At 43.6% G+C, this 25,583-nt stretch overlaps 1 protein-coding gene across 13 annotated transcripts in view; it reads left to right on the top strand.

Moving 5' to 3' along the window:
* Window positions 1-25,583, top strand: part of ARHGAP26 (Rho GTPase activating protein 26) — a 1,021,369-nt gene that overhangs the window by 748,456 nt on the left and 247,330 nt on the right. For 7 of the 13 annotated variants that reach the window (XR_011030516.1, XR_011030517.1, XR_011030518.1 and 4 more), the window contains one exon: window positions 17,461-17,549. Coding sequence is in view for 8 of the 13 variants with exons in the window: in XM_068277497.1 (XP_068133598.1) it covers window positions 17,461-17,549 (89 nt within the window). In the remaining 5 variants the exon portion in view is untranslated. Of the gene's footprint in view, window positions 1-17,460; window positions 17,550-19,579; window positions 19,758-25,583 lie in introns of those variants that run through there. The other 6 variants (XM_068277500.1, XM_068277501.1, XM_068277496.1 and 3 more) reach the window with 1 other exon arrangement.

Raw genomic sequence — 25,583 nt, forward strand, 5'->3', positions numbered from 1 at the left:
CGCACACGTCACGCTTGCAGGTTCCCCATCAGGTCCGCCGGTCTGGCGGCCTGGTGGGAGGCGTAGCAAGACGTTCCTGGACACAGAGGCTGTCCCTTGCTGCCCGTTTTTGATGGTGAGCGTGGGAGGAGGGTGTATACATATTTAAACATACCTATTGGGATCAACCAGAAGAGTTCCCCATCAGGTCCACTCTGAGGACGGACCATATGATTGGATACAACATGTGTATGCATTTTATTGGTGCATTTGCCAACATGCTGTGTATAAAAGTGCTGTGTATGTCAGAGTGCATTATACTACAGACAGCTTAGCTTGATAAAGGGGCGGCTGCCCTGAAACGTCGCTGTAGTAGCTGCCTTCTGAAAATAAAAGAGCTTATACTTACCAGATGGTGCCGGTTTCATCTATTGGAAATCAGTTGCAAGCCAGAGTGTGGCTGGCTTAACCGAGGCACATCGCATCGTTTACAAGAGGAGTGCTCCACTATATCTTTTCAAGGGGTTTTATACATAGAAATATTACATTTTTTATAAAGTAAATGTGAAGCGGCACTCTCCATCCCGAAGTTCCAGTGCCAGATCCGGTGAAGTTCTTTGATCAGCTTGGTCGAATATGTGTTTAGACCTCCTCGTGTCCCGAGGACTTCTGAAGAACAGTGGATCTCTACTATGAATGTGCAAGTCTGTATGTATGTTGGATTGGTGTGGCTCTGTAAAAGGTATTCGCTACAGGTTCACTCTATTTAGTAATTCACACTCATCAAGCAATGTCTATGGGCAACTGACTGCACTCAGACCAAAGGGGGCTGAATAATACGCACACCCCACTTTGCAGTTATTTATTTGTAAAAAAAATGTATGGAATCATGTATGATTTTCGTTCCACTTCTCACGTGTACACCACTTTGTAATGGTCTTTCATGTGGAATTCCAATAAAATGAATTCATTCATGTTTGTGGCAGTAATGTGAGAAAAAGTGGAAAACTTCAAGGGGGCCGAATACTTTTGCAAACCACTGTAAAGTGCTAGGTGCAATCGTCCTCAGATATCCCCTGATGACGTCTTTCGCCAACACCTGGTAAGGAGTGGAGATGTGGGCAAATTCTCTCCGACGATGATTGCACGTACTATAGCACTTTATGTGCACACTATTTGAATGGATTATATGTGATCTAACCTATTGTGCTGGTTTCTTTGGTGGTGGCTATCTGTAAAGCTGTTATTGCACTGGGTGACTACAGATTACTTCTGACAGCAGCGCTGAGAAAGATTGTACTTTATCATTGTTCCTTGTGGGTTAAGGATCCTCTGGCAGCTACTACTCTTTTCTTTGTGGAAGTGATTAACTTACAACAGTATAAAATGAAATGATTGTGTAAAATTTTTCTTCCAAAAAAATAAAATAAAAAACACACTATTACACTTTTAAATTACAGCAGATGTTTCCTGAATAATTAGCGTAAACTTAAAGGACCACTATCGTTAAAAAAAATGCAAAATTTAAAGTACCGTACATGTTTATGCATATGTATAAAGTATACGTTTGTTCCAGTGTATGATGCATTATAAATTATTTTTTTCCCTACATTGCTGTCCCTTACAATAGTGTAAAAATCCAACAGATCTGATAGGTTTTGGACTAGTCCATCTCCTCATGGGGGATTCTCAGGTTTGTTTGTTGTTTTTTTTTCATTTTTTTAAAGCCTTTACTGAACAGCAGTTGCTCAGTTCAACTGCCAACATTGTGTGCAAGCAAGTTGTAAAGCTGGCTGGAATGTTTGTATAGATCCTTTCCAGGTACAGTTTTGTAAAGAAGGAATACTGATACTCCTCCATGAGGTGATAAACTAGTCAAAACCTGTCAGTATTTTAGAAAAAGACTCTTGTGCCTGAGCCAATGACAGCTAAAATCAATTTAATAAATGAGCAGTATCAGGCGTGATTGGTGCAAACTGCGTGTGACATCACTAAGCAGTACTTTCGGTGTACGGGGTCACTTGCCCGCAGCAACATCCGATTATCCAACACGGACTCTCCTGTACTGAGCGAGCGGCCGCAGCCATACAAGATTGAGCTATAATACCGGAGTCCAGCTTCCCTCCTCCTCCTTCTCTGGTCAGAACGGACTACTCCGCCTGCCGCCCGGTGAAGCACGCTATGGGAGCGTGAGTAAATGAGTCATCAGCTACTGAGGAGAGACTGCTGATTATCTTCTCTACATCCTATTAAGGACATCTTACGATACAGTTGGGAGTGACTTTCCACCATTGAATGCATTGGCATGCCACTTTCATACGAAACCTTGTGGTGAGACGTCACTACTAGGCTATTTTTATAGAGAGCTTGTTGAGGATTTAATGTGCATATTGGTGCAGCTACGCATGTTTTTCTTTTATATGAATTTTATTAATTGTGCTGTGATTTATTGTACTTGCTTTTTAAGCTTTTCAACTTCATTGTGCAACTCCGTTTCCATTTGGATACTGGGCAACAGCCGTTTTCAGGTGATCTAAACGGGCCAATTTGAACTAGGGATCCTATTTTTTGGTCTGATGTTGCATGTGTGTTATACAGTATAGGCCTGCACTATTTGTGAACAACTATTTAGGTGCAATACTGCATTATACTGCTCATTTATTAAATTGATTTTAGCTGTCATTGGCTCAGGCGCAAGAGTCTTTTTCTATTGTTTGTTTGTTTTTTTTTGATGGGCCAAGGAACGCCAGCCCATTTTCTCTTTGCAGCCTAATTTTAATATTAATTCCTAAACTTTAGCGCTGCGATCTTTCTTTCATTTGAGCTGTCAGAATTTTACTTCCTATTGTAGGTGATGGCAACATAAGAAGAAAGTAATTTTTAGCTAATTTTACTCTAGAACAGTACTTCTTATAATATGTGTACCCATGTATTTTAAATTTGATAATTTTTTTTAGCAAAAGTGGTCCTTTAAAACCACTTAATAGTTATAGTACAGTATATCTACTCCCCTAAAAACTTAATCTAAGCTTTAGGGGAGTAGATATATGCACTCTGCCACAATCGCCGCTGTGCGAGTTCCCGCACATTTTCTTGCCGCCTCCCGCCTGGAGATCAATGAATGGGAACGCAGTTCCCATTCATTGTTTTAGGTCCCCATGTCAATGATCAATGAGATGCCTGTGGTCATTTGTAAACACTGTAATTACCCTTACACTCATTACTTCCTGTTTTGAGTACTAAAAGCATGCAAAGGAAGCTAATCAGTGAGGACATTTTGTTGCCAAATAGTAAAATTACACCTACATCAATTTATTTTAATAAAGAGACCTAAAATGCAATTAGAAAGAATAATTCTTAGCAAAATGTACCACCCAAAGAAAGCCTAAGTGGTGGTGGAAAAAACAAGATGTAGATAATTTCGTTGTGATAAGTAGTGTTAAAGATATTGATGAATGGGAGGCGCACTGAAATGTGAACATTGCTTGGAAGCATAAGGTGAAAATACAGGATGGGCCATTTATATGGATACACCTTAATGAAATGGGAATGGTTGGTGATATTAACTTCCTGTCTGTGGCACATTAGCATATGTGAGGGGGGGAACTTACCAAAATGGGTGGTGACCATGGCGGCCATTTTGAATCCTACTTTTGTTTTTTCAATAGGAGGAGGGTCATGTGACACATCAAACTTATTTGGAATTTCACAAGAAAAACAATGGTGTGCTTGGTTTTAACGTAACTTTATTTTTTCATGAAAAAAAAAAAAGTTGAAGAGAAATCAAGAGCCCAATATGGTGTAGTATGTCAAATTTGATTGGATAAATGAAACCGTGAGATGGTAATACTCACAAACACGGGTTACCACCTAGGTAACCACTCATTAGGCAGGTGAGGAGATTAGACCTGTCCTCACTCAGGATTAAGAAGTCGCTCTCTGTAGATAGGAAGAAAGGGGGTAGATCACCCCTCCACCTGGGGTGGACTCAAATATATTGGTAGGTGAACAGAGGCGCCAGAAGGATAAAAGTACATAACATTTTTAAAAAATTGCTGGGATGAAGTGGTGGACTCGCCTCCGTTAAAGCAGACACTAAGGACTGTAAATGTATAGATATACACATTTATTGAAAATACCCCAAAGATGCAACGCGTTTCGCGGGCACAGCCCACTTCTTCAGGCAATAAGCAGGGGATAAACAACAGCAATTCAGTTATAGCAAGCAGAGCACCTCTCTCTCCCTCACAGAGGTGCTCTGCTTGCTATAACTGAATTGCTGTTGTTTATCCCCTGCTTATTGCCTGAAGAAGTGGGCTGTGCCCACGAAACGCGTTGCATCTTTGGGGTATTTTCAATAAATGTGTATATCTATACATTTACAGTCCTTGGTGTCTGCTTTAACGGAGGCGAGTCCACCACTTCCTCCCAGCAATTTTTTAAAAATTTTATGTACTTTTATACTTCTGGCGCCTCTATTCACCTACCAATATATTATTTTTTCATGAGTTATTTACAAGTTTCTGACCACTTATAAAATGTGTTCAATGTGCTGCCCATTATGTTGGATTGTCATTGCAACCCTCTTCTCCCACTCTTCACACACTGATGGCAACACCGCAGGAGAAATGCTAGCACAGGTTTCCAGTATCCATAGTTTCAGGTGCTACACATCTTGTATCTTCACAACATAGACAATTGCCTTCAGATGATCCCAAAGGTAAAAGTCTAAGGGGGTTAGATCAGAAGAGCTTAGGGGCCAGCAAAATTGCTACATGATGATGTGTTTTCCTCTTTATGCACTGAAGCTGACCTGTTCCCTGAGTTTTTCCAGCAAGATGGTGCACCACCACATTATGGGTGTCAGGCAATTGTCTATGCTGTGAAGATATGAGATGTGCAGCACCTGAAACTATGGATACTGGAAGCCTGTGCTAGCATTTCTCCTGCGGTGCTGCTATCCGTGTGTGAAGAGTGGGAGAAGAAGGTTGCATTGACAATCCAACACAATGGGCAGCACATTGAATACATTTTATAAGTGGTCAGAAACTTGTAAATAACTCATGAAAGAATAAAGTTACGTTAAAACCAAGCACGCCATCGTTTTTCTTGTGAAATTTCCAATGCGTTTGATGTCACATGACCCTCTTCCTATTGAAAAAACAAAAGTTGGATTCAAAATGGCCGACTTCAAAATGGTCACCAACCATCTTGAAGTTTCCCCCCTCCCATATACTAATGTGCCACAAACAGGAAGTTAATATCACCAACCATTCCCATTTTATTAAGGTGTATCCATATAAATTGCCCACCCTGTACACCGAAGGCTGAAGGAAGTGGTTAAACTACCCACTTTTAAATAGGGTTACCAACAGGAATCCTAGTCTGTCCACAAAAAGCTGTGGAATTTTTTAAAGCAGTTAGAAATTAAACAGATGAATGCAAATTATACAAAATTACAACATTTATTATGATTATAAAGGTATGAAATACCCTCATACATTACATATGTATGAAAACTTACTGATATCTGCTGTTCTCATAAAAAAGATAACTTGGAGAAAATATTTTAGTTACTGTAGTTCAGCTGTGGAAAATGTTGTTGAAACAAGCAAACAAAAACTGCCATTTAAAAAAACAAATCCCCGAAACCCTTAGGGCTCGTTTCCACTTGTGCGCCGGCATGTGTCTTGCGAGATGCGATGCTGGCACAGCTGCTAGTCTCTCACAGCCGAATCCCTCTAGCCACGCTATGCACGGCTATGGGATTTCGGACAGTCACGCACAGAATTATGCTGCAGGGCCCCAGATTTTTCCTCGGCCATAATTCGGATGCCTTACATAGACTTCTATAGGCTGCTAAAATCCATCCCAATTCGTGTGCGGGTAATCGGCCCGGAATCGCAGAAATGGAAACCTAGCCTTATTTGTGCTGAGCAAATATGAAAATATTTTAATATCTTAAGTTGATAAGTTACTGTAAGCTAAACTAAATAAAGTGATACATATCAAAACTGCAAAATTTTGTTTGGGTATTTAGATTTCAGCTAACCAGCAGCAGGAGGTTAAGCCGTGTCATCTTGCTTAGAACTGTGTTTGTGTTTTTCAGAAATGTTTTTTTCTTGTGGCTTTATTTGTTTTGGTGACTAATTGGAGCCCATCCAGTTGTGCAGCAGTTTGTTTTTCTTTTCTGTTTAGTTTATACTTTGATGAATATTTTCCAATTGTAATATCAGTTTTACCTGGACTCTTGAGTAATTCTGCACTTGGCATTCCAGTGTGCATAGGAGTATTCCACAGTGAGGTTTATTTCCTCTGGTGGATACAGATGCAAACTAAAGCACCATTGAGACCTGGTAACGCCAAGAGTGTAGGATGAAGTGCTGTCATCACTGTGAGATGTAGCTGCTGATGCCGACCTTCACTATATAAAAAGACTTTTGTTTCACAAATGTGCCCAGAAATTGCAGCCAGAAACACAAGCATGTCCTGGATACTTTGCCAAAAACTAAAAATAATGGGCCATTAGCAAAAGGAACTGCACCTTCAACACTGTAATTTTGTGCTTGGTTAGATCTATATATGTTTTTTTACATATACGTGGCAACAAGATATTGCAAAGTCAAGAAAAAACAATAAGAATAGATTGTATGTACACCTGAGCTCATAATGGCTAACAACCCCTCCCACCAAGGCTACCGCTTCATCATCAAGCTCCCATCAGGCCGGAGGTTTCTGGTCATCTCCACCAGTGAAGCACAGTGATACATTTCCCCCTCCGCTGCCAGACTCCTGAACTCATTCCATGCTCTCCACTGGAATCCATAGGAAGGTAAGTTGCTCTGCCATAATTGTTACCAAGGGGGAGCGGAGACATGCGGTGGGAGGAGGAAGGGGACAAGGCAACAGAGAGGACAGAATGGACATGGGGACTGGAGTGGAGGACCACACGGGGGCTGGAGAGAACATGGACACGCACAGGAGGGTACACAGGCACACGCATGAGGTTGACACAGGGACTTGAGGACCATACAGGGGGGGCTGAAGGGGAGACGGAAACACACACAGGGGGGGCAGGAGGGGACACAGACACACACACGGGGACTGGAGGACCACACAGGGAGGCTGGAGAACACGCACACAGGACAGGATGGGACAAATGGGGGGCTGGAGGACCACACAGGGTGGCAGGAGGGGACGACACACACGCACACACACACAGGAGGACAGGAAGGGACATATAGTGAACATAGGAGCAATGGGGGAGAACATGTACAAGGCGCTCCTGGAACATGGACGCACCAGGTTTGTTATAAACAGTGGGATGCGAAAGTTTGGGTAACCTTATTAATTGTCATTATTTTCCTGTATAAATCGTTAGTTGTTACAATTAAAAAAAAAAGTCAGTTTATTGGATTTACAGAAAGTGTGCAAGAATTGTTTAAACACAATTAGGCAGGTGCATAATTTTGGGCACCACAAAAAAGTTAAATCAATATTTAGTAAATCCTCCTTTTGCAGAAATTACATCCACTAAACGCTTCCTTTGAGTTCCAATGAGAGTCTGGATTCTGGTTGAAGGTATTTTGGACCATTCCTCTTTACAAAACATCTCTAGTTTATCCAGGTTTGATGGCTTCCAAGCATGGACAGCTCTCTTTAACTCACACCACAGATTTTTAATTATATTCAGGTCTGGGGACTGAGATGGCCATTCCAGAATGTTGTACTTGTTCCTCTGCATTAATGCCTTAGTGGATTTTGAGCAGTGTTTAGGGTCGTTGTCTTGTTAAAAGACCCAGCCCCGGCGCAGCTTCAACTTTGTCACTGATTCCTGGACATTGGTCTCCAGAATCTGCTGATACTGAGTGGAATCCATGCGTTCCTCAACTTTGACAAGATTTCCAGTCCCTGCACTGGCCACACAGCCCCACAGTATGATGGAACCACCACCATATTTTACTGTAGGTAGCATGTGTTTTTCTTAGAATGCAGTGTTCTTTTTCCGCCATGCAGAACTCCCCTTGTTATGCCCAAATAACTCCGTTTTAGTTTCATCAGTCCACAGCACCTTATTTTAAAATGAAGCTGCCTTGTCCAAATGTGCTTCAGCACACCTCAAGCGGCTCTGTTTGTGCTGTGGGCAGAAAAAAGACTTCCTCTGGCATACAGCATCTCCTTGTGTAAAGTGCGCCAAATGGATGAACGATGCACAGTGACTCCAACTGCAGCAAGATTATGTTGTACGTCTTTGGTGCTGGTCTGTGGGTTGACTCTGACTGTTCTCACCATTCGTCACTTCTGTCTATCCAAGATTTTTCTTGGTCTGCCGCTTTGAGCCTTAACTTGAACTGAGCCTGTGGTCCTCCATTTCCTCAATATGTTGCTAACTGTGGAAACGGCCAGCTGAAATCTCTGAGACCGCTTTCTGTGTTCTTCCCCTAAACCATGATGTTGAACAAACTTCGTCTTCAGGTCATTTGAGAGTTGTTTTGAGACCCCCATGTTGCTACTCTTCAGAGAAAATTAAAAGAGGAGAAAAACTTACAATTGACCCCCTTAATACTCTTTCTCCTAATTGGATTCACCTGTGTATGTAGGTCTGGGGTCGGTCTGGGGTCACTGAGCTTACCAAGCCAATTTGAGTTACAATAATTAGTTCTAAAGGTTTTGGAATCAATGTGACAACAGTGCCCAAATTTATGCACCTGCCTAATTTTGTTTAAACAATTATTGCACACTTTCTGTAAATCCAATAAACTTAAATTCACTTAAATATCACATTAAACTCAAATATCACTGTGTGCATCTCCTATATGATATATTAAACTGAACAATTTTATCATAACAACCAACGCTTTATACGCATTATTTGCCCTCTAAACTTAGTTGTGTCTTATATTCCAGAGTGTTTTATATTCCAAAAAATAAGGTAATTAAATTCCTTCCAAATCCCCACCCCAGTTACCAAGCAGACAAATTGGGGGGAAAAACAGTAAAAAAAATCCATAAATAGTTGCTTAGGGACTTAGTTTTTTTTTTTTTTTTTCAAATATGTATGTCATGTGGTATAGTACTGTTATCTTAGTACATAATGGCTTACAATTGATGGGACGCAAAAACATAAAAAAATAAATTAAAAAAATACACCTTTATTTCCACATAATATATTGACATCAAACATTGTACTAGGACAGTGAACTGCAAATTTGGCACTCCAGCTGTTAAAGAGACTCTGAAGCGAGACTTAAATCATGTTATTACTGTAAAGCAAGGTAGCCAGATGTAGCCCCCCCCCCAGCATAGGTAACCAGCAGGGTCCGGCCGACACATAGGCTGGCAAGGCTGCAGCCTCTGGGCGCAGGTCATTGAGGTCATTCATGGGCGCAGGATCGGTTTCTTCTATGTGCCCGCACTGCCCAGCGCCCACCCCGCTATTTGCTTTCATAAGTGCTGCGAGCGGCAGCGGTAGGATCCGCTCTGTACTGCTCTCTGTGAAAGAGAGTGTATAACAGTTGACGCTGGAGCCGCCCCCCACTCCCTCCAGTCAGCGTGTGGTGCGTCTCACGTAAGCAGGGGCGTACAATCACCCCTGCCGCATCTGGGAGAGCAGGTGAGCCCGGAGGCACGCAGGAGCCGTTAAATTATGACACTGACACATGGCACAGCAGGCAAGACTGTGCGGGCAGATCATGGTAAAAAATGAAGCTCTGCAGTGCAGAGGTACGGACCGTGCCATCATGTGTATCACTAACTGAAGGGGTGAAACTCGGGGTATGGAGAGACAAAGTTTTTATGCTGGATAGTGCCTGCCTGTGACTTGTCTTCCTCAGTCTAGCAGCAGCATCGTGGCCATCAGAGTGCAGAGGAGGAAATTCCTTCCATCCATCTATCTCCTCCCCCTCCAAGAAGTCAGCACTTCCAAAGTACTGGAGAAGAGAACACGTGGGTCAGCAGCACGATGAACTCAGTGAGCAAGATTAAATGTGTGTGTGTGTGTGTTATTAACCTCCTTGCCGGTCTAAAAAATCCGGCAAGGAGGCAGCGCCGCACATTTTTTTAATTTTTTTTTTTTAAATCATGTAGAGCCAAGGGCTCGCTACATGATAGCCGCTAAGCGGCGGCATCCCCCCACCCACTCCGATCGCCTTCGGCGATCAGAGTATGCAGGGAATCCCGTTGAGAACGGGATTTCCTGCAGGGCTTCCCCGGTCGCCATGGCGACGGGGCGGGATGACGTCACTGACGTCATGGACGTCGGGACGTCATAGGGAATCCCGATCCGCCCCTCAACGCTGCCTGGCACTGATTGGCCAGGCAGCGCAGGGCTCTGGGGCGGGGGGAAGCGACTCGGCGCGGCGGATTGCGGCGGATCGGCGGCGAGCGGCGGCGATCGGAAGTTACAAGCAGCTAGCAAAGTGCTAGCTGCTTGTAACAAAAAAAAAATTATGCAAATCGGCCCAGCGGGGCCTGAGATATCCTCCTGCGCAGGTTACCCCGAGCTGAGCTCGGGATAACCGGCAAGGAGGTTAAGGAGTGCTGCAAGACTGAAGGGGGATGAGTGTGTGTGCATACCAGTGAAAGTGAGTGTGTGTATAGATCAGTGAGTGCTTCTAGAAGTGTGTGTCTGTATCAGTAAGTGCTGCTTGAAATGTATGTGTGTGATTCAGTGAGTGCTGCAAGCGTGTCTGTATTTTTGTGGGTATATGTGCATTGTCTATGTAATGTGTGCTGGTTTTGTGTGTATTTGTGTCTATCTGCATGGTGAGAGAGAGAGAGAGAGAGTGTGTGTGTGTGTGTGTGTGTGTGTGTGTGTGTGTGTGTGTGTGTGTGTGTGTGTGTGTGTGCGCGCGCCATCTGTGTGTATATAGGTGCAGAATGAGTATGTTTGTGGTGGATATAGTATATCATTCATTCTGCACCTATAAACACATATGTTACTTTCATAACTGTGCCTCGACGAAGAGGACCCTGTGTTGCCCCGATATTGACATCGATTTTATGATCGATAGTAAATGAACACAATTGCTTATTATTAAAATGTATAATTTATTTAGTCAGTGTTTGCCCACTGTAAAAACTTTCTTCTCTCTAATTTACATTCTGAAATTTATCACAGGCACCAACATCTTTAGTTCTATCAGATGATCTCTGCAGAATGTTTAGTTACTGAGCATTCCAAAGCCAACTTTCAATAGATTAAGGTTTAATGAAAAACTGGGATTCTAGTAAAGATAAGGCTAGGAAACTATCTGCGTGGAGTTTGAATGTTTTGTCTCCGTCAGTCTCCATGTTTGTATGGCTTTCCTCTAAGCACTCCGATTTCCTCCCACATTCTAAAAAAATGCTAACCAATAAAAACGCCGCCAGATCGTGTGTATTTTGAGGAAAACGCTGCCAGATTGTGTGTATTTTGAGGAAAACGCTGCCAGATCGTGTGTATTTTAAGGAAACCGCTGCCAGATTTTTTTTATTTTTTTTAGGAAAACGCTGCCAGATCATGTGTAGTTTGGTGAAAATGTTGCCAAATTTTTCAATTTTTTGGGGAAGGGTGAATTACAAATCCATTTATCAGTCCTTATAATCTATACATTTTATCCCATTGTTGGTACCATGCGAACCCCATTTATTTTAGTGGGCCCTCCACCATGTAGTGTGAAATAAAATTGGCCTTCCACACCCATGAAATTAGAAAGCACTGCCAAGGGCATCATAAAAACATTTGTGGTCCATCCACACCATTTTACTCACTTTAGCAACAGTTCTACAGTTCTGATTTCCTTAGGAGTAAACTATAATACTACCAAAATACAACTTCTTTTATAGAGGTACTGAGAATTAATGACAAAATTATGGACATGAGAAAATACCAAAGTTTTATAAGCCTAATTTAGGTCAGCACCTGCACACACACTATACAGTGCCTGATTCTATTTGTGTATTATCTGTGTGGACATTTACTAGTGCACCTGCACTGGATCACGTCTATATTTCCAGCTCAAATCATTTGCTATTTTTATAACAGCTAATTGGAACTGGATGCACTTAGATCCCTCAACTCCCACACACCCTCTTATGGAGATGTAAAGCAGCTGAATGTCTACCTCTTTGTAGATCACTTATTTGTTGTACTTTGCAGTTTCTCAGTGAGTGTGCTCATTATAGTTATCAGGGCTGAAGACTCTGAGACATTTTTGGGTCCTGAAGTTGGATTAGTTAAAAAGTGTAGAGACTTCAACGCTTAATTAATTTAAATTGTAATGAAAAAAAAAACGGCAAGTTCAAATGTCGCATTAAAAATAGTATTTTCTGCTGTAAGAATAAAGCCCAGTGCATAGTATGTTGCTAGTTTAGAATGAGCTATTGTACAACCAGACATTTACATATTAAGCAAACTGGATCATGGTACACCTCAAAAGTGTTTGGTATTTCAGTTTTGTGTTTAACAAGTTCACTTGAGTGTAAATAAGTGTAATGATGTAGGTGTGTGCTATGTGTTCAGGGGTCCGATCGGCAATCTACACGTGTGCTTTCACAGCTGAACGTTAGCATAACTTTGCACACTAAAAAAATAATAGTGCCCTTGCACACTTATGCATTGCATTTTGATGTCTGCAGTGACATCAGAAAGTGCCTTTACGACACTGTCTGATATCTACTCTGAAGCTCTGCACAGCCAGAGTCATCTGTGTCATATGGCTGCCATTTTGCCCACTGTAAATCCTTTGACATAACATGCATTTGACACTCTTCTGTCTCTAATACTTGATTTTTGCTGCTCGGCTTCTCTGAAATAACGCTGTATGCACAGAAGGAAGGAAACATGTAAAACGAGCAACTACTATTGATCACTGCTAGTAGAATCAGACAGGAAGTGAGGATATCTCAAGAATTAGAGAACACATAAGCAAACTAACTATAGGTATATAATGCTGGCTAAGAGGGAAACAGGGAGTCTTTAAAAAAAAGGCAACAAGAGCTCAAGTTAACAGTAAAAAGTAGGGCTTAAAGTATTGTTGATTATTGTTGGGGTGGGGGGAGTGGGCTGCATCTTTGTACAGATCCTTTCCAGCGAGTGCTTTCATACAGAATATATGAAATAATGGGAAGGCCCCATGAAGAGATAACTAGTCAAAAACCTGTCAGTTCTGTTAGGTTTCTACTAATTACTGTGACAGCAGGGCCAGATTTACCACTCAGGAGCCTGTAGGCACAGGCGTTCTGGCGCCCTAAATACCGCCCCTTAGCAAAGGCCACACCTCCAAGTAAAAATATTCTAAACTCTAATCCCTGCATCGTCACTAACTTTCCTTAGGTTTTTACACTATAATCACTGTGTCATGTCACTGATGACATTAACCAGTGATTAGAAGGTAAGATCCTAAGGGCAGTTAGTGACATGATGCAGGGATTAGAGTTCAGAATATTTTTTTAAGGATTAGGGTGTTAGATGCTGGAGATCCGGGATATTAGGCAGGGATTAGACTGTAAAATCATGAGGTCAGTGATGAGAGGCAGGAATAGAAGACAGAGCAGTGAAGGATAGGGCTAAAGTTGGGGGATGAGGAGGACAGAGCAGTAAAGTTGGGGGATGAGGAGGACAGAGCAGTAAAGTTGGGGGATGAGGAGGACAGAGCAGTAAATGTTGGGGGATGAGGAGGACAGAGCAGTAAAGTTGGGGGATGAGGAGGACAGAGCAGTAAAGTTGGGGGATGAGGAGGACAAAGCAGTAAAGTTGGGGGATGAGGAGGACAGAGCAGTGAATTTGGGGGATGAGCAGGGCAGAGCAGTGAAGTTGGGGGTGGGGAGGACAGAGCAGTGAAGTTGGGGGATGGGGAGGAAAGAGCAGTGAAGTTGGGGGATGGGGATGACAGAGCAGTGCAGTTGAGAACAGAGCAGTGAAGTTGTGGGATGAGGAGGACAGAGCAGTGAAGTTGGGGGGATGGGGAGGGCAGAGCAGTGAAGTTGAGGGATGGGTAGGAAAGAGCAGTGAAGCTGAGGACAGAGCATTGAAGCTGGGGATGAGGAGGGCAGAAGAGTGAATGAAGAGGCAAAGACAGCTGTGAAACTGGCAGAGGAGGACAGAGCAGTGAAACAGGAGGATGGGGAGGACAGATCAGTGAAACAGGAGGGTGGGGGGGGGGGCAGAGCAGGGAAACAGAAGGATGAGGAGGAGAGAGATCAGTGAAGTAGGAGGATGAGGAGCAGAGATCACCTTGACGTTGTAGCTGTACTGCTGCTTGGTGACCTCCCGTCTGGCACTGCAGCTGAGCTGGGCTGGCCTTCTCTTTCTGCTCCAGGAACTCAGCGGTGGTGCTATCGGCAGACACAGCAGCATAGGCCAGGAAGCAGCAGGTGTTCACATACTTATTCAGCCTTAGTTTCCATCAAGGTGCAGACCACATAGACAGGCTATTATTGCTGCAGGGTGGAATCTATGGCTGACAAATATCCCGCCCCCAGGCGCCAGGACAACTTCCTTCCAGTCTTTTCCTTCCTGCATGGCGGCCCCGTCCAGTGCACACCCGAGAGCCGCGAGGGGGGGAGTGGAGTGGAGCGGTGGCTTGCCGTGCTATTGCAGGACAGGGGGCTCAGCGGCGGGGGGGGGGGGGGATTGAGCGGAACACCGGCCGGCCGCATGCTAGGCAGAGCATGTGTTGGGAGGGAGGAGGATATGGCCATTCTGGAGGGGATAGAGGGGAGCTGCTTTTCAAATGCAGGGCGCCTGTAGGCACGTGCCTACAGTGCCTTATGGTAAATCCGTCCCTGAGTGACAGCAACATAAGAGAAAAGTTATTTATAGTTTAATTTACTCTGTAAGAAACCTACTTCTTATTTGTATGTGTTTACATGTATTTTACTTTTTACATTTTATTTTTGCGATAGTTGTCCTTTAAAGTATTGTTGATTGCAGGGCCGGGCCGAGGCATAGGCTGGAGAGGCTCCAGCCTCAGGGCGCAGTGTAGGAGGGGGCGCAGAATTCATTCAGCTGTCATTCCTAATTGTGTATGAAGCAGAAATAAATAAGAAAAGGGGATACATAGCAGTGACTGTAAGCCAGATAACTAGATATTAAGGTGTTGGGGAGGTTGTGGGCCCTGTGGCCCTCTTAGTATAATAGCAATCAGTGTGTGACGGCTGGGGTGGGAGGGATGGAGGGGCGCTCTTTGGTGTCTCAGCCTTGGGTGCTGGAGGACCTTGTCCCGGCTCTGGTTGATTGCTATGTGCTGGACTATTTTTTCAGTACATAGCAAGGAAATTAACAGCGCCCCAGAGACTGCAAATGCACCTTGAACCCAAACAGAGGCTCTGCATATACACCAAAAGCAAAGCTGTTAAGTGGGAGCGGTTGACCAAAAATGAATTAAATTAGTACATAGCAAAGAAATGAACAGCGCTACTTAAAAACAGATGAGTGCCTACCTGCAAAAGAGTGCAAGCCCCGCTTGTGGGATAAAATACACACTGAGCATACACATGACCTGTCTACCACTGGAGGATGTTGGTTTCCTGTAACAGGAACTTGTTAAGTACTCGTCCCTCCCACTGCGAAGAAGTCAATCCTCCATGGGAGGGGACCTAACACTAACTAAATCCTAACCTATGCATATGCAAAGCCTGGGCGCGCTACCAAGTAAAATTGAAAATTGCGCAAAAAGTGGGATCAGCGCATAACCAGGCCGCCTCCGATCAGAGATGCGCTGAGCCCCCACCAGAGACTGCAAACGCACCTTGAACCCAAACAGAGGCTCTGCATATACACCAAAAGCAAAGCTGTTAAGTGGGAGCGTCTGACCAAAAATTACTATTTTTTTGTTATTTATATTACATAAGTTGCCTTAAAATCTAGTTGAATCTACACCCTGTTTGTGGCCTGGTATTCCTGCCAGTGCGTAGATTTCAGCTACTCTTGCCATGCGGATCTGTCGCTTTTGCTATTTGTGCCACTCTGATGTAGCTGCAGCCCGATCGCTCTGCTGTCATAATGACAGTAAGGGCCCTTTTACACTTAATCAGTTGCTCTCAGTTATAACTGAAAAAAACTGATTTTCAAAGTAATGCCAATGTTTTCCTATGGCACCTTTCACACTTAGAGACACTGAAGCGAAAAAAATATATGATATAATGAATTGGTTGTGTACTATGAATAATTACTAGAAGATTAGCAGCAAAGAAAATATTCTCCTATTTTTATTTTCAGGTATATAGTGTTTTTTCTAACATTGCATCACTCTATAATATGTCCAGCTTACACAACACTCAGCATTCAAAATCAGTCTTTCAGAGCAGTCTGTGAAGTAATAAACTCTCCTCTGCTAGAGGAAAAGTAAACAGTTCAATTACAGTTGAGATAATAAAAGTCAGATAACAGCCCTCTCCATGACCAAGTTGGTCTGAGAGCTTAATAGCTTTTTTGCATAGAGATAACAACTGGAGTTTCTCAACTCTTCCTGCACTGGAAACAATTAGATTGATGTATCTGATCTTAATGTTTTTTTTCTTAGCTGTACTACACATACAAATCATAATATCATCATTTTTTTTCCGCTTCAGTGTCTCTTTAAAGGGAACCTGAACTGAGTAAAATTATTTAAAATAAACACATAACGTAGCTGCAAATAAATATTACATACTAACCTCACCATCAGTTCCTCTCAGAAGTTTACCATTTTCTTCTTACAGTGATCTCTTTTGTCAGAACTGAAATATACCAGTTGCTGTCAGTTATATATCAGCTGCTGTCAGTTACAACTGAATGTGCAAGGTAATGTCCATGTTTCCCTATGGCTCAAGAGGGCAATATTACAGTTTAACAGTGTGCTGACCAGGAAGCTGTTATAGGGTAATAGCCATTTTCAGAAACGAGGACAGAGAATTCCATTGATCACAGTGAACAAATGGGATGCAGGAGAGGAGAAAGAGATTAAACTACACAGGAGGTAAGTATGACGAGTGTATATTTATTTTGACTTTTCATTTTCACTTCAGGTTCTCTTTAACGCGTTTTAACTGAAATCTTTTTCACAATGCACTGCTATGGAGAAAACACATACCAATGCGTACTAACGCACACTAACGCGTACCAACTGATTAAGTGTAAATGGGCCCTAAAGCTCTGTGTGCCGGCAAGGAGATGATTTTATTGGCTCCTGACCCTATGATCACTGTGAGCCAATCACAGTGATCACAGCTCCGTCATTAAGGGGCCAGAGACCAGCAGTTCAGAAAAGGTTAACCTACTAATGTAATTAGAAGTTGGAAAGGAAGACCATTGTAGACATGAAGGCCAGAATATTTGAAAGGTTTTCTTATAGAATTAAAAGCCAGTACTCCAGGGTTGGAAGGCAGTGGTTATTTACATGTGTGCTGCTGCTTATATGGCTTGATACACACTGCTGTCATTGTATTTTTCTTATGCCTCTGTAAAAGTATTTTCTAAATCTTCTAAGACAATTAACCTGTACCTTTTTTATTTTTTAGTTTGCCACGGAAAGCAAAGGCCTTGTATGCGTGTAAAGCAGAGCATGACTCTGAACTTTCTTTCACAGCTGGGACTCTGTTTGAAAATGGTGAGTCAATGTTTAGTTTCATTATACTTATAAATGTCTCATTCAGTCTCCAGCTGGAAAGATTACCACCCCCCACCCAACTGATTCTAGAGACATAGAGAGCCAAACACCTACCTAGTGTACTTCTGTATATTGGGTCTGTCCAGTTCAATTAGTCTACACGGATTTGCTTGTCCAATGATGAGGTATTTATTGTAGTTAATTGTAAGGTAGTACTCCTGACATTACACTGAAAATGGCCACCAGGCGTTACTTCACTGAACATAAAGAAAAGCTATGGCCATTTACCCAAAAAGTCCAAAAGTCCAATTTTTTTTTTTAAATGTTTTATTTTTTTTTATGAAAGGGTCAGTGCCTTCTTTTCTGGAATCACAAAGGGTGTCACTTGTAGAGGCAAAGAGATGGTCCCAGAAAACGTACCCTTCTCATGTCCATCTAAACCGCATAATCTGCATATTATGTACAGCCTTTAGACTACATTCGCATCTTCCATCATATTGGCATAGCCATTTTACACATGTATTCCTGATGCATAGTATCCACATTTGTGTGCTAAAATGTAAATATCCACATAAAAAAAACAGACTAAAATGTGCATGTTTTCAGTTAAAACAGAGATGTAAAAACACAATAGATGTGAAAGAGCAAATTGATTAACTAGGATTATGTGAACCACACGTGAACCACACATTATGTGAACCACTCAATGGAACCACAAAGTGATTGAATCTGCCAGATATGATCAGGAAAATAACACTGACAGTGACACTGACACACTTGTGTGAACGTAATTTTGCAGTGTATATACCGTGAGCAGAGCTCTGAACTTTCTTTGCAATCTGCTTCTCCTGCCTCATATACTTTGCTTTCCATCTATCAGTAACTTAAAGAGACACTGAAGCGAAAAAAAAAATGATATTATGATTTGTATGTGTAGCACAGCTAAGAAATAAAACATTCAGATCAGATACATCAGTGTAATTGTTTCCAGTACAGGAAGAGTTAAGAATCTCAAGTTGTTATCTCTATGCAAACAAGCCATTAAGCTCTCCGACTAAGTTAGTCATGGAGAGGGCTGTTATCTGACTTTTATTATCTCAACTGTTCCTGGACTATTTACTTTTCCTCTGTTAGAGGAGAAGTCATTGCTTCACAGACTGCTCTGAAAGACTCATTTTGAATGCTGAGTGTTGTGTAATCTGCACATATTATAGAATGATGCAATGTTAGAAAAAACACTATATACCTGAAAATAAAAGTATGAGAATATTTTCTTTGCTGCTAATCTTCTAGTAATTATTCATAGTACACAACCAATTCACTATATCATATTTTTCTTTCTGCTCCAGTGTCTCTTTAAAGGAATCATCAAGCAATCTCTGCTACCCCCCCCCCCCCCCCCAAATCTACTTACCTGGGGCTTCCCAGGTAAGGGTCATTGCTTATATTAGCTTTGCAGCTGCCTGCGAACTGAGCAAAAATTAAAAAAAGACAGTTTTATTTTACTAATGTTCTATTTTATAATTTTATTTTCAGCTCAGGTTTGCTTTAAGGGCAATAACTCTGCAGAAAATGGAATCCTTGCTGATAAGTTTGTAGCAGTACATTATACACTTGGTATTACAGGAGTGCAGCCTTCCACCAATAAGATAAAGAACATCCACACCTGGAAATATAGGTCTGTTTAGTGTTAGGGATGTCTATGGGGGAGTTTAGTATTAGGCATAGGTGTGTGTGGGGGGGGGTTAGTGTCAGTCGTAGGAAATGGGGGTTCATTTTCAGCGTGGGTTTTGGGGGGGTAGTGTGAGGTGTAGGAAACAAAAGCGTATAGTAGAATATTGGTAATATTACATAAGCTATATTCAAACTGTTAGCAAGGGCTGGCGCTCAGACACTTCCTAATGCAAATTTTCTATTTTCCCCTATACTAACATGATATTTATGGCAATACGGTACTAATGCTTCCTAATTATTACTGCCTATTGGACCTTTCTACCACTCTGATTTAATCTCTTCCTCCTTATTACCAGCCCTTTCCTGGAACCCCCTCCCTTGTGCTCTTTGCATTAAAGAGATAATTACGTCGAGAGAAGAAAAGGTCACCAATTGCGCAAGTGTCTAATTTCCCCTGCTTGTGTAATTATGTTTCCAGCCTGGTACAAGGAGCCGGGCAGTGCCAATGACCACTTGCTTTGTTCGGAGGTTCAGTAGCCAGTAAAATGTCACTTATCAACAAGATGAATTCTAAAGAGCTTGATTGGATATACTGTATGGTGTTTGTGTGTATTTAGATAAAAAATGCATTCTGTCATCTCCAAATGGAATAATACATTACCTACTTCCATGTAAGCTTGGAGCTGACAGGACCAAATTTTCACAATATCTGGTATTAGTATTGATGCAGAACTTTCCCTCTGTAGGTCTGTGAACTCATGTATGATTCTTTTTGTACAACACCATAAACAGAGGATGTTGCAGTATGAGTCAATCATAATACCTACCTTGTCGCTGGGGGGTGGGGGTTGGTGTGAATGTGCCTGTTTATGCGTTGAGGGGCAGCTGGGGGCTGGAGGGGGCCCCAAGTGGGGATGGGGATTGACTGTTGCCTTTCAAATTGGTTATCCTTTACTAACCTTATTAAGTATGAGACGATGATGCATAAGATGAATAAATTGGGGTGTTTCAGTGAAAAAGGAATTAGCGCACTTAATTAAAGCTTTATCCACTACTGAAAACATAGCAATGTTTAAAAAGGGTCCTGTTTATTTGAAATGTATTTCATATGATTTGATTTCTTGGACTAGATGCTTTTCACTTCAAATATTCTTCAGTAAAATGCTTTCCAGTCTGATCACATGACTTTACTTGACTATTTACATTGGAGACAATTATGGCCCCGATCGGGGTCATGTCCATTCATTCCAGGCATTGCGATTTGTTCCCCTTCCCCAATCGCAGATATCAATGTCCTGGCGGGTGAGAGCAGCGGACGAGCGCACATGCATGGCGGCAGCGAGTGACACATCAAAACGTTCTGGAGCCACTAACGAGCTCCAGCAGGATGTTTTAATGCCCCGGCTTGCCACTAAGTGGTTAAGAGGTCAGTGATATCATGCTACTGGAATCATGGATCCTAATACTAAGAGCAGTTTCTGTATCTGGTTTCCATGTGCATTAAAGGGCACTGAGCACCTAGAAAACTTTTTTAATTAACCTCCTCCTAAGGTAGGTTCATAATGCAGTGTGCCATTGGGGGGGGGGGGCACCATTACTATGAAGGGCTGCCCCTCTAGCCAACTGTCTGTGTGGAGTGCGCCATGTTCCCCAGGGAGTGTCTGCAGCAACCGGCAGTTCAAAGCTTCTGCCTCAGTAGTGTGCTCCCGGCCACCTCAAAGCATTCCTCAATGCATGCCGGGAGATGAAGTCCGTAGATGTGAGTACATCTCTCACCAGGAGTTTTTTTTCCTAAAGCAGTAAAGATGGGACTTTTTAGAACATGTACTTTCACAGACTATGCATCTTTGTTCACCTGTCCTACACCACAACTTTCAGCATGGTTGATTTCATTTTTAAACATTGTCCAAATTGAAGATTTAAAAGCTAAACAAAGAAATTCTGATTTCTACACATGATTGTTAGAGGCTAATCCTAGAACAAGCACGAACATTGCGAAATCTGAGAGCTCTAAACTCTGAGAGCCCATTCACACTTACGTGGTTAGCGGGCGATTCCCTCTAATCGGTAAAGTGCTAGCGTTTTTTAAAGCACTAGTGCTTTGTTATCCTATGGCAGTGTTTTCACTGCTGTGATTGGCACCAATCGCGAGTGTTTTGCAATTAGCGCCAATCGCAGATGTGTTACTTGCAGCATTTTCTTGGCGATTCTGGAGCGATCCTGGTACGGTGCTTATAAAGCGCTGACCTCGATCGCTCTGGAATCGCGGAGGTGTCCAGTGATTTTTACCGCGCTAATTGCTGTAAAGTCACTTGCGCAAAGTGCTCCTGTTTTGCCTTTTTAGATGTGAACGGGGTCTGTTCCTGTTTGCTAGATCCAGGCCAGTGGCTCTCTCAGCAGTGAAGACAGGATAACAGCTCACACATTTTAAGAAGCTATAGTAGCTGCCAGATTTCCTGCTACTCTTTTGAATATTTCAGACTGAGCTTATGAGAGAGTCAGAGACCTGGGCAGTAATTAACTTTTTTTTCTACTTTGTTTACTGTTTTTCCTTCTCCATTCATCACTGAACATTAGTAGGTACCTATGTCTCCTAAGGTAGTACCACAACAGAGCTTATTATAAATAGAGGTGTAGTGAACGGTTCGCCGGCGAACGGTTCCAGGCGAACTTCGGGGGTTCGCGTTCGCCTGCACCAGGCAAACTTTTGCGGAAGTTCGATTCGCCCCATAATGCACTATGAGGGTCAACTTTGACCCTCTGCATCACAGTCAGCAGGCACATTGTAGCCATTCAGGCTACACTAAGCCCTGGAGCCCCCCCCCCTTATATAAGGCAGGGTCCAGCGGCCATTACAGTCACTCGTCTGCCTGCTATTAGACAGACTAGGGAGAGCTGCTGCAGACTTGTTCTTCTAAGGACAGATTAGTTAGGTTCTTGGCTGCTTAGCTTGCTCCTGGCTGATTGTTATTGCTTTTATAGCACCCAGCAACAGCTCTTGTCAGAGCTCATCCTGTACTTTTTTTTTTTTTTCTGTGTGTCAAGCTCGAGATCGGCAACGTGGTGTGTGACAACGGCAGCAATCTGATTGCTGCGTTGAATTTGGGAAAGCTGACACACATACCCTGCATGGCACATGTGCTGAATCTGGTCGTGCAAAGATTTGTGTCCAAGTACCCAGGCTTAGAGGACGTCCTGAAGCAGGCCAGGAAGTTGTGTGGGCATTTCAGGCGCTCTTACAAGGCCATGGCACGCTTTGCGGAGATTCAGCGTAGAAACAACTTGCCGGTGAGACGCCTGATTTGCGATAGCCCGACTCACTGGAATTCCACCCTGCTGATGTTCTCTCGCCTGCTAGACCAGGAGAAAGCCGTCACCCACTACCTGTATCATTACAGTACAAGGACACAATCTGGGAGGATGGGGATGTTGTGGCCCAACAACTGGACACTGATGCGAAATGCATGCAGGGTCATGGAGCCCTTTTGAGGAGGTGACCAAACTGGTGAGTCGTGATGAGGGCACCATCAGCGACTTGATCCCCTACGCCTACTTCCTGGAGCGTGCTGTGCGTAGAGTGGTGGATACAGCTGTGGAGGAGCGTGAACGAGAAGAGTTACGGCAGCAGGAGTCGTGGGAGCCATTTACACACGAACCCGATGTTCCCACAACACCTGCGGCAGCACAGAGGGGGGAGGAGGAGGAGGAAGAAGAGGAGTCGTGTGGGGAAGGAGAGGAGTCAGACTCTTATGATGGTGATGATGAGGAAGGTGTTTCTGTGGAGGAGGAAGAGGCGGCGGAAGAAGAACAACCGCGGCAGCCGTCACAGGGGGCTTCTGCTGCTCCACGTTCCCGTGGTATTGTTCGTGGCTGGGGGGAGGAAGAGGCGTTGCGTCCCGTCACTGAGGAAGAGCAAGAGAAGATGGAGAGTACGTCTGCATCCAGCTTTGTGCAGATGTCCTCTTTCATGTTGTCCAGCCTGTTGAGGGACCCCCCGTATCAAAAAACTCAAGATGAATGACCTGTATTGGGTGGCCACTCTACTAGACCCTCGGTACAGGCACAAAGTGGCGGACCTCTTAGCAACTCAACAAAAGGCGGAAAGGATGCAGCACTTGCAGAACAAGCTGTCGATGATGCTTTACAATGCATTTAAGGGTGATGTGGCTGCAAAACGCAATCAAGGTACCACAGGCAGTAACCCTCCTCCTCCCAAGTCCACGCAGGCAAGAACAGGACGCTCCAGCGATCTCAGGGTGATGTCGGACATGCAGTCGTTCTTTAGTCCAACTCCTCGCCATAGTCCTTCCAGATCCACCCTCCACCAACGCCTGGACCGGCAGGTAGCCGACTACCTGGCCTTGAGTGTGGATGTAGACTCTGCGAAAAGTGACGATGAACCCTTGGACTACTGGTTGCGCAGGCTTGACCTGTGGCCAGAGCTGTCCCAATTTGCCATACAACTTCTCTCTTGCCCTGCCGCAAGCGTCCTGTCAGAAAGGACCTTCAGTGCAGCTGGAGGCATAGTTACTGAGAAGAGAAGTCGCCTAAGTCACGACAGTGTTCAGTACCTGACCTTTATCAAGATGAATGAGGAATGGATCCCGGAGGGCTACTGCACGACCGAAGACTAAGTCAGTCCCCACACACAGCATCTCTGCCTGCAGGCCGCTTGACTGCCTTCTCCGCCACCACCAACAGGGTCCAGGACTCTAGGCGGATTCCTGAATTTTTAAGGCCGCTGCTAGCAGCGGCCGCTACACTAATTTTTCTGGTGCGTGTACATGCCTGCCTAATTTTTCTGGCTGCACTGCGGGCGGCTGCAACAACAAAACAAAAGGCATGTACATGTGCCCATCCCTCTTCATGATCATTACCTTGCCGCGGTGAAGGGGCCTGCGCATCACAATGAAGCAATGACCGCCGGCTATTTGAGTGTCTTGGGTGGGGGTGGCACACAAAAGATAATAAGGTCGTTGCTTCATTGTGGTCAGACCAAATTTGATCAGCTGGACAGTCACTGTTGTTCTATCATTGAGCTACCACAGCCCGGCGACCATATGGGCTTGAAAAAAGCCACGGCCTACACTCTGGCCACGGTGCACACCAGTCCAGTACGGCCGTCACTACGCAAACAGCTGTTTGCGCTGCGTTACACAGTGAGTTTGGTGTGTCAATGTGTAGCAGAACTCTAATTACACTCCCTGATTGATGTATACCCATGCAAGACGTTTTAAAGCACTTTAGGCCTGCAATTTAGCATTTAATGTGATTTCTGCCCTTAAAATGCTGCTTTGCGTCAAATCCAGATTTTTCCCCGGGACTTTGGGCATGTATCCCACTCCGCCATGCCCCCCTCCAGGTGTTAAACCCCTTGAAACATCTTTTCCATCACTTTTGTGGCCAGCATAAATTTTTCTATTTTTGAAAGTTCGCATCCCCATTGAAGTCTATTGCGGTTCGCGAACTTTTCCGCAAACCGAACCTTCCGCGGAAGTTCGCGAACCGAAAATCGGAGGTTTGCGACATCTCTAATTATAAAATGTAACTTAACTAAATTCTTAGAGCACTTGCTAAAGTTGAGAGTTAAAGAGAACCCGAGGTGTGTTTAAAGAATGTTATCTGCATTCTGCATACAGAAGCTGGATCTGCCTATACAGCCCAGCCTCTGTTGCTATCCCAAACCCCACTAAGGTCCCCCTGCACTCTGCAATCCCTCATAAATCACAGCCATGCTGTGAGGCTGTGTTTACATCTGTAGTGTCAGTCTCAGCTGCTCCTCCGCCTCCTGCATAGCTCCGGTCCCTGCCCCCGTCCCTTCCCTCCAATCAGCAGAGAGAGAAGGGATGCAGGCGGGGACTGGAGTTCTGCAGGAGGCGGGGAGAGCAGCAGACTGACACTATAGATATAAACACAGTCAGCTCTGACAAGCTGTTTGTCAGCAGCGTGGCTGTGATTTATGAGGGATTGCAGAGTGCAGGGGGACCTTAGGGGGGTTTGGGATAGCAACAGAGGCTGGGCTGTATAGGCAGATCCAGCCTCACTATGCAGATAATATTCTTCAAACCCACCTCGGGTTCTCTTTAAGAGCTTGAGAAAATAACATTTACTACAATATTCCACAGCAATAGACGTAAACATTTTATTTTGCTTTTCAGACACTTTTCCACACGTTTATACAGATAAGTTTGAATAATTAAAACCAATTAGACCTTCAGAAAGGGTTTACAATTAAGGATGAGCAGAAAATTGTTCTACGATGCAAATATCCACCGACTTGGGAAGTTTACACTGTCTTCCAATTATTTTTATTTTCAGTGTTATAGCTTTCTTTTTTTTTTTTTATAACATTGCATCATT

The sequence above is a fragment of the Hyperolius riggenbachi genome, chromosome 3 (assembly GCF_040937935.1).
Source record: "Hyperolius riggenbachi isolate aHypRig1 chromosome 3, aHypRig1.pri, whole genome shotgun sequence".
Lineage (NCBI taxonomy): Eukaryota > Metazoa > Chordata > Amphibia > Anura > Hyperoliidae > Hyperolius > Hyperolius riggenbachi.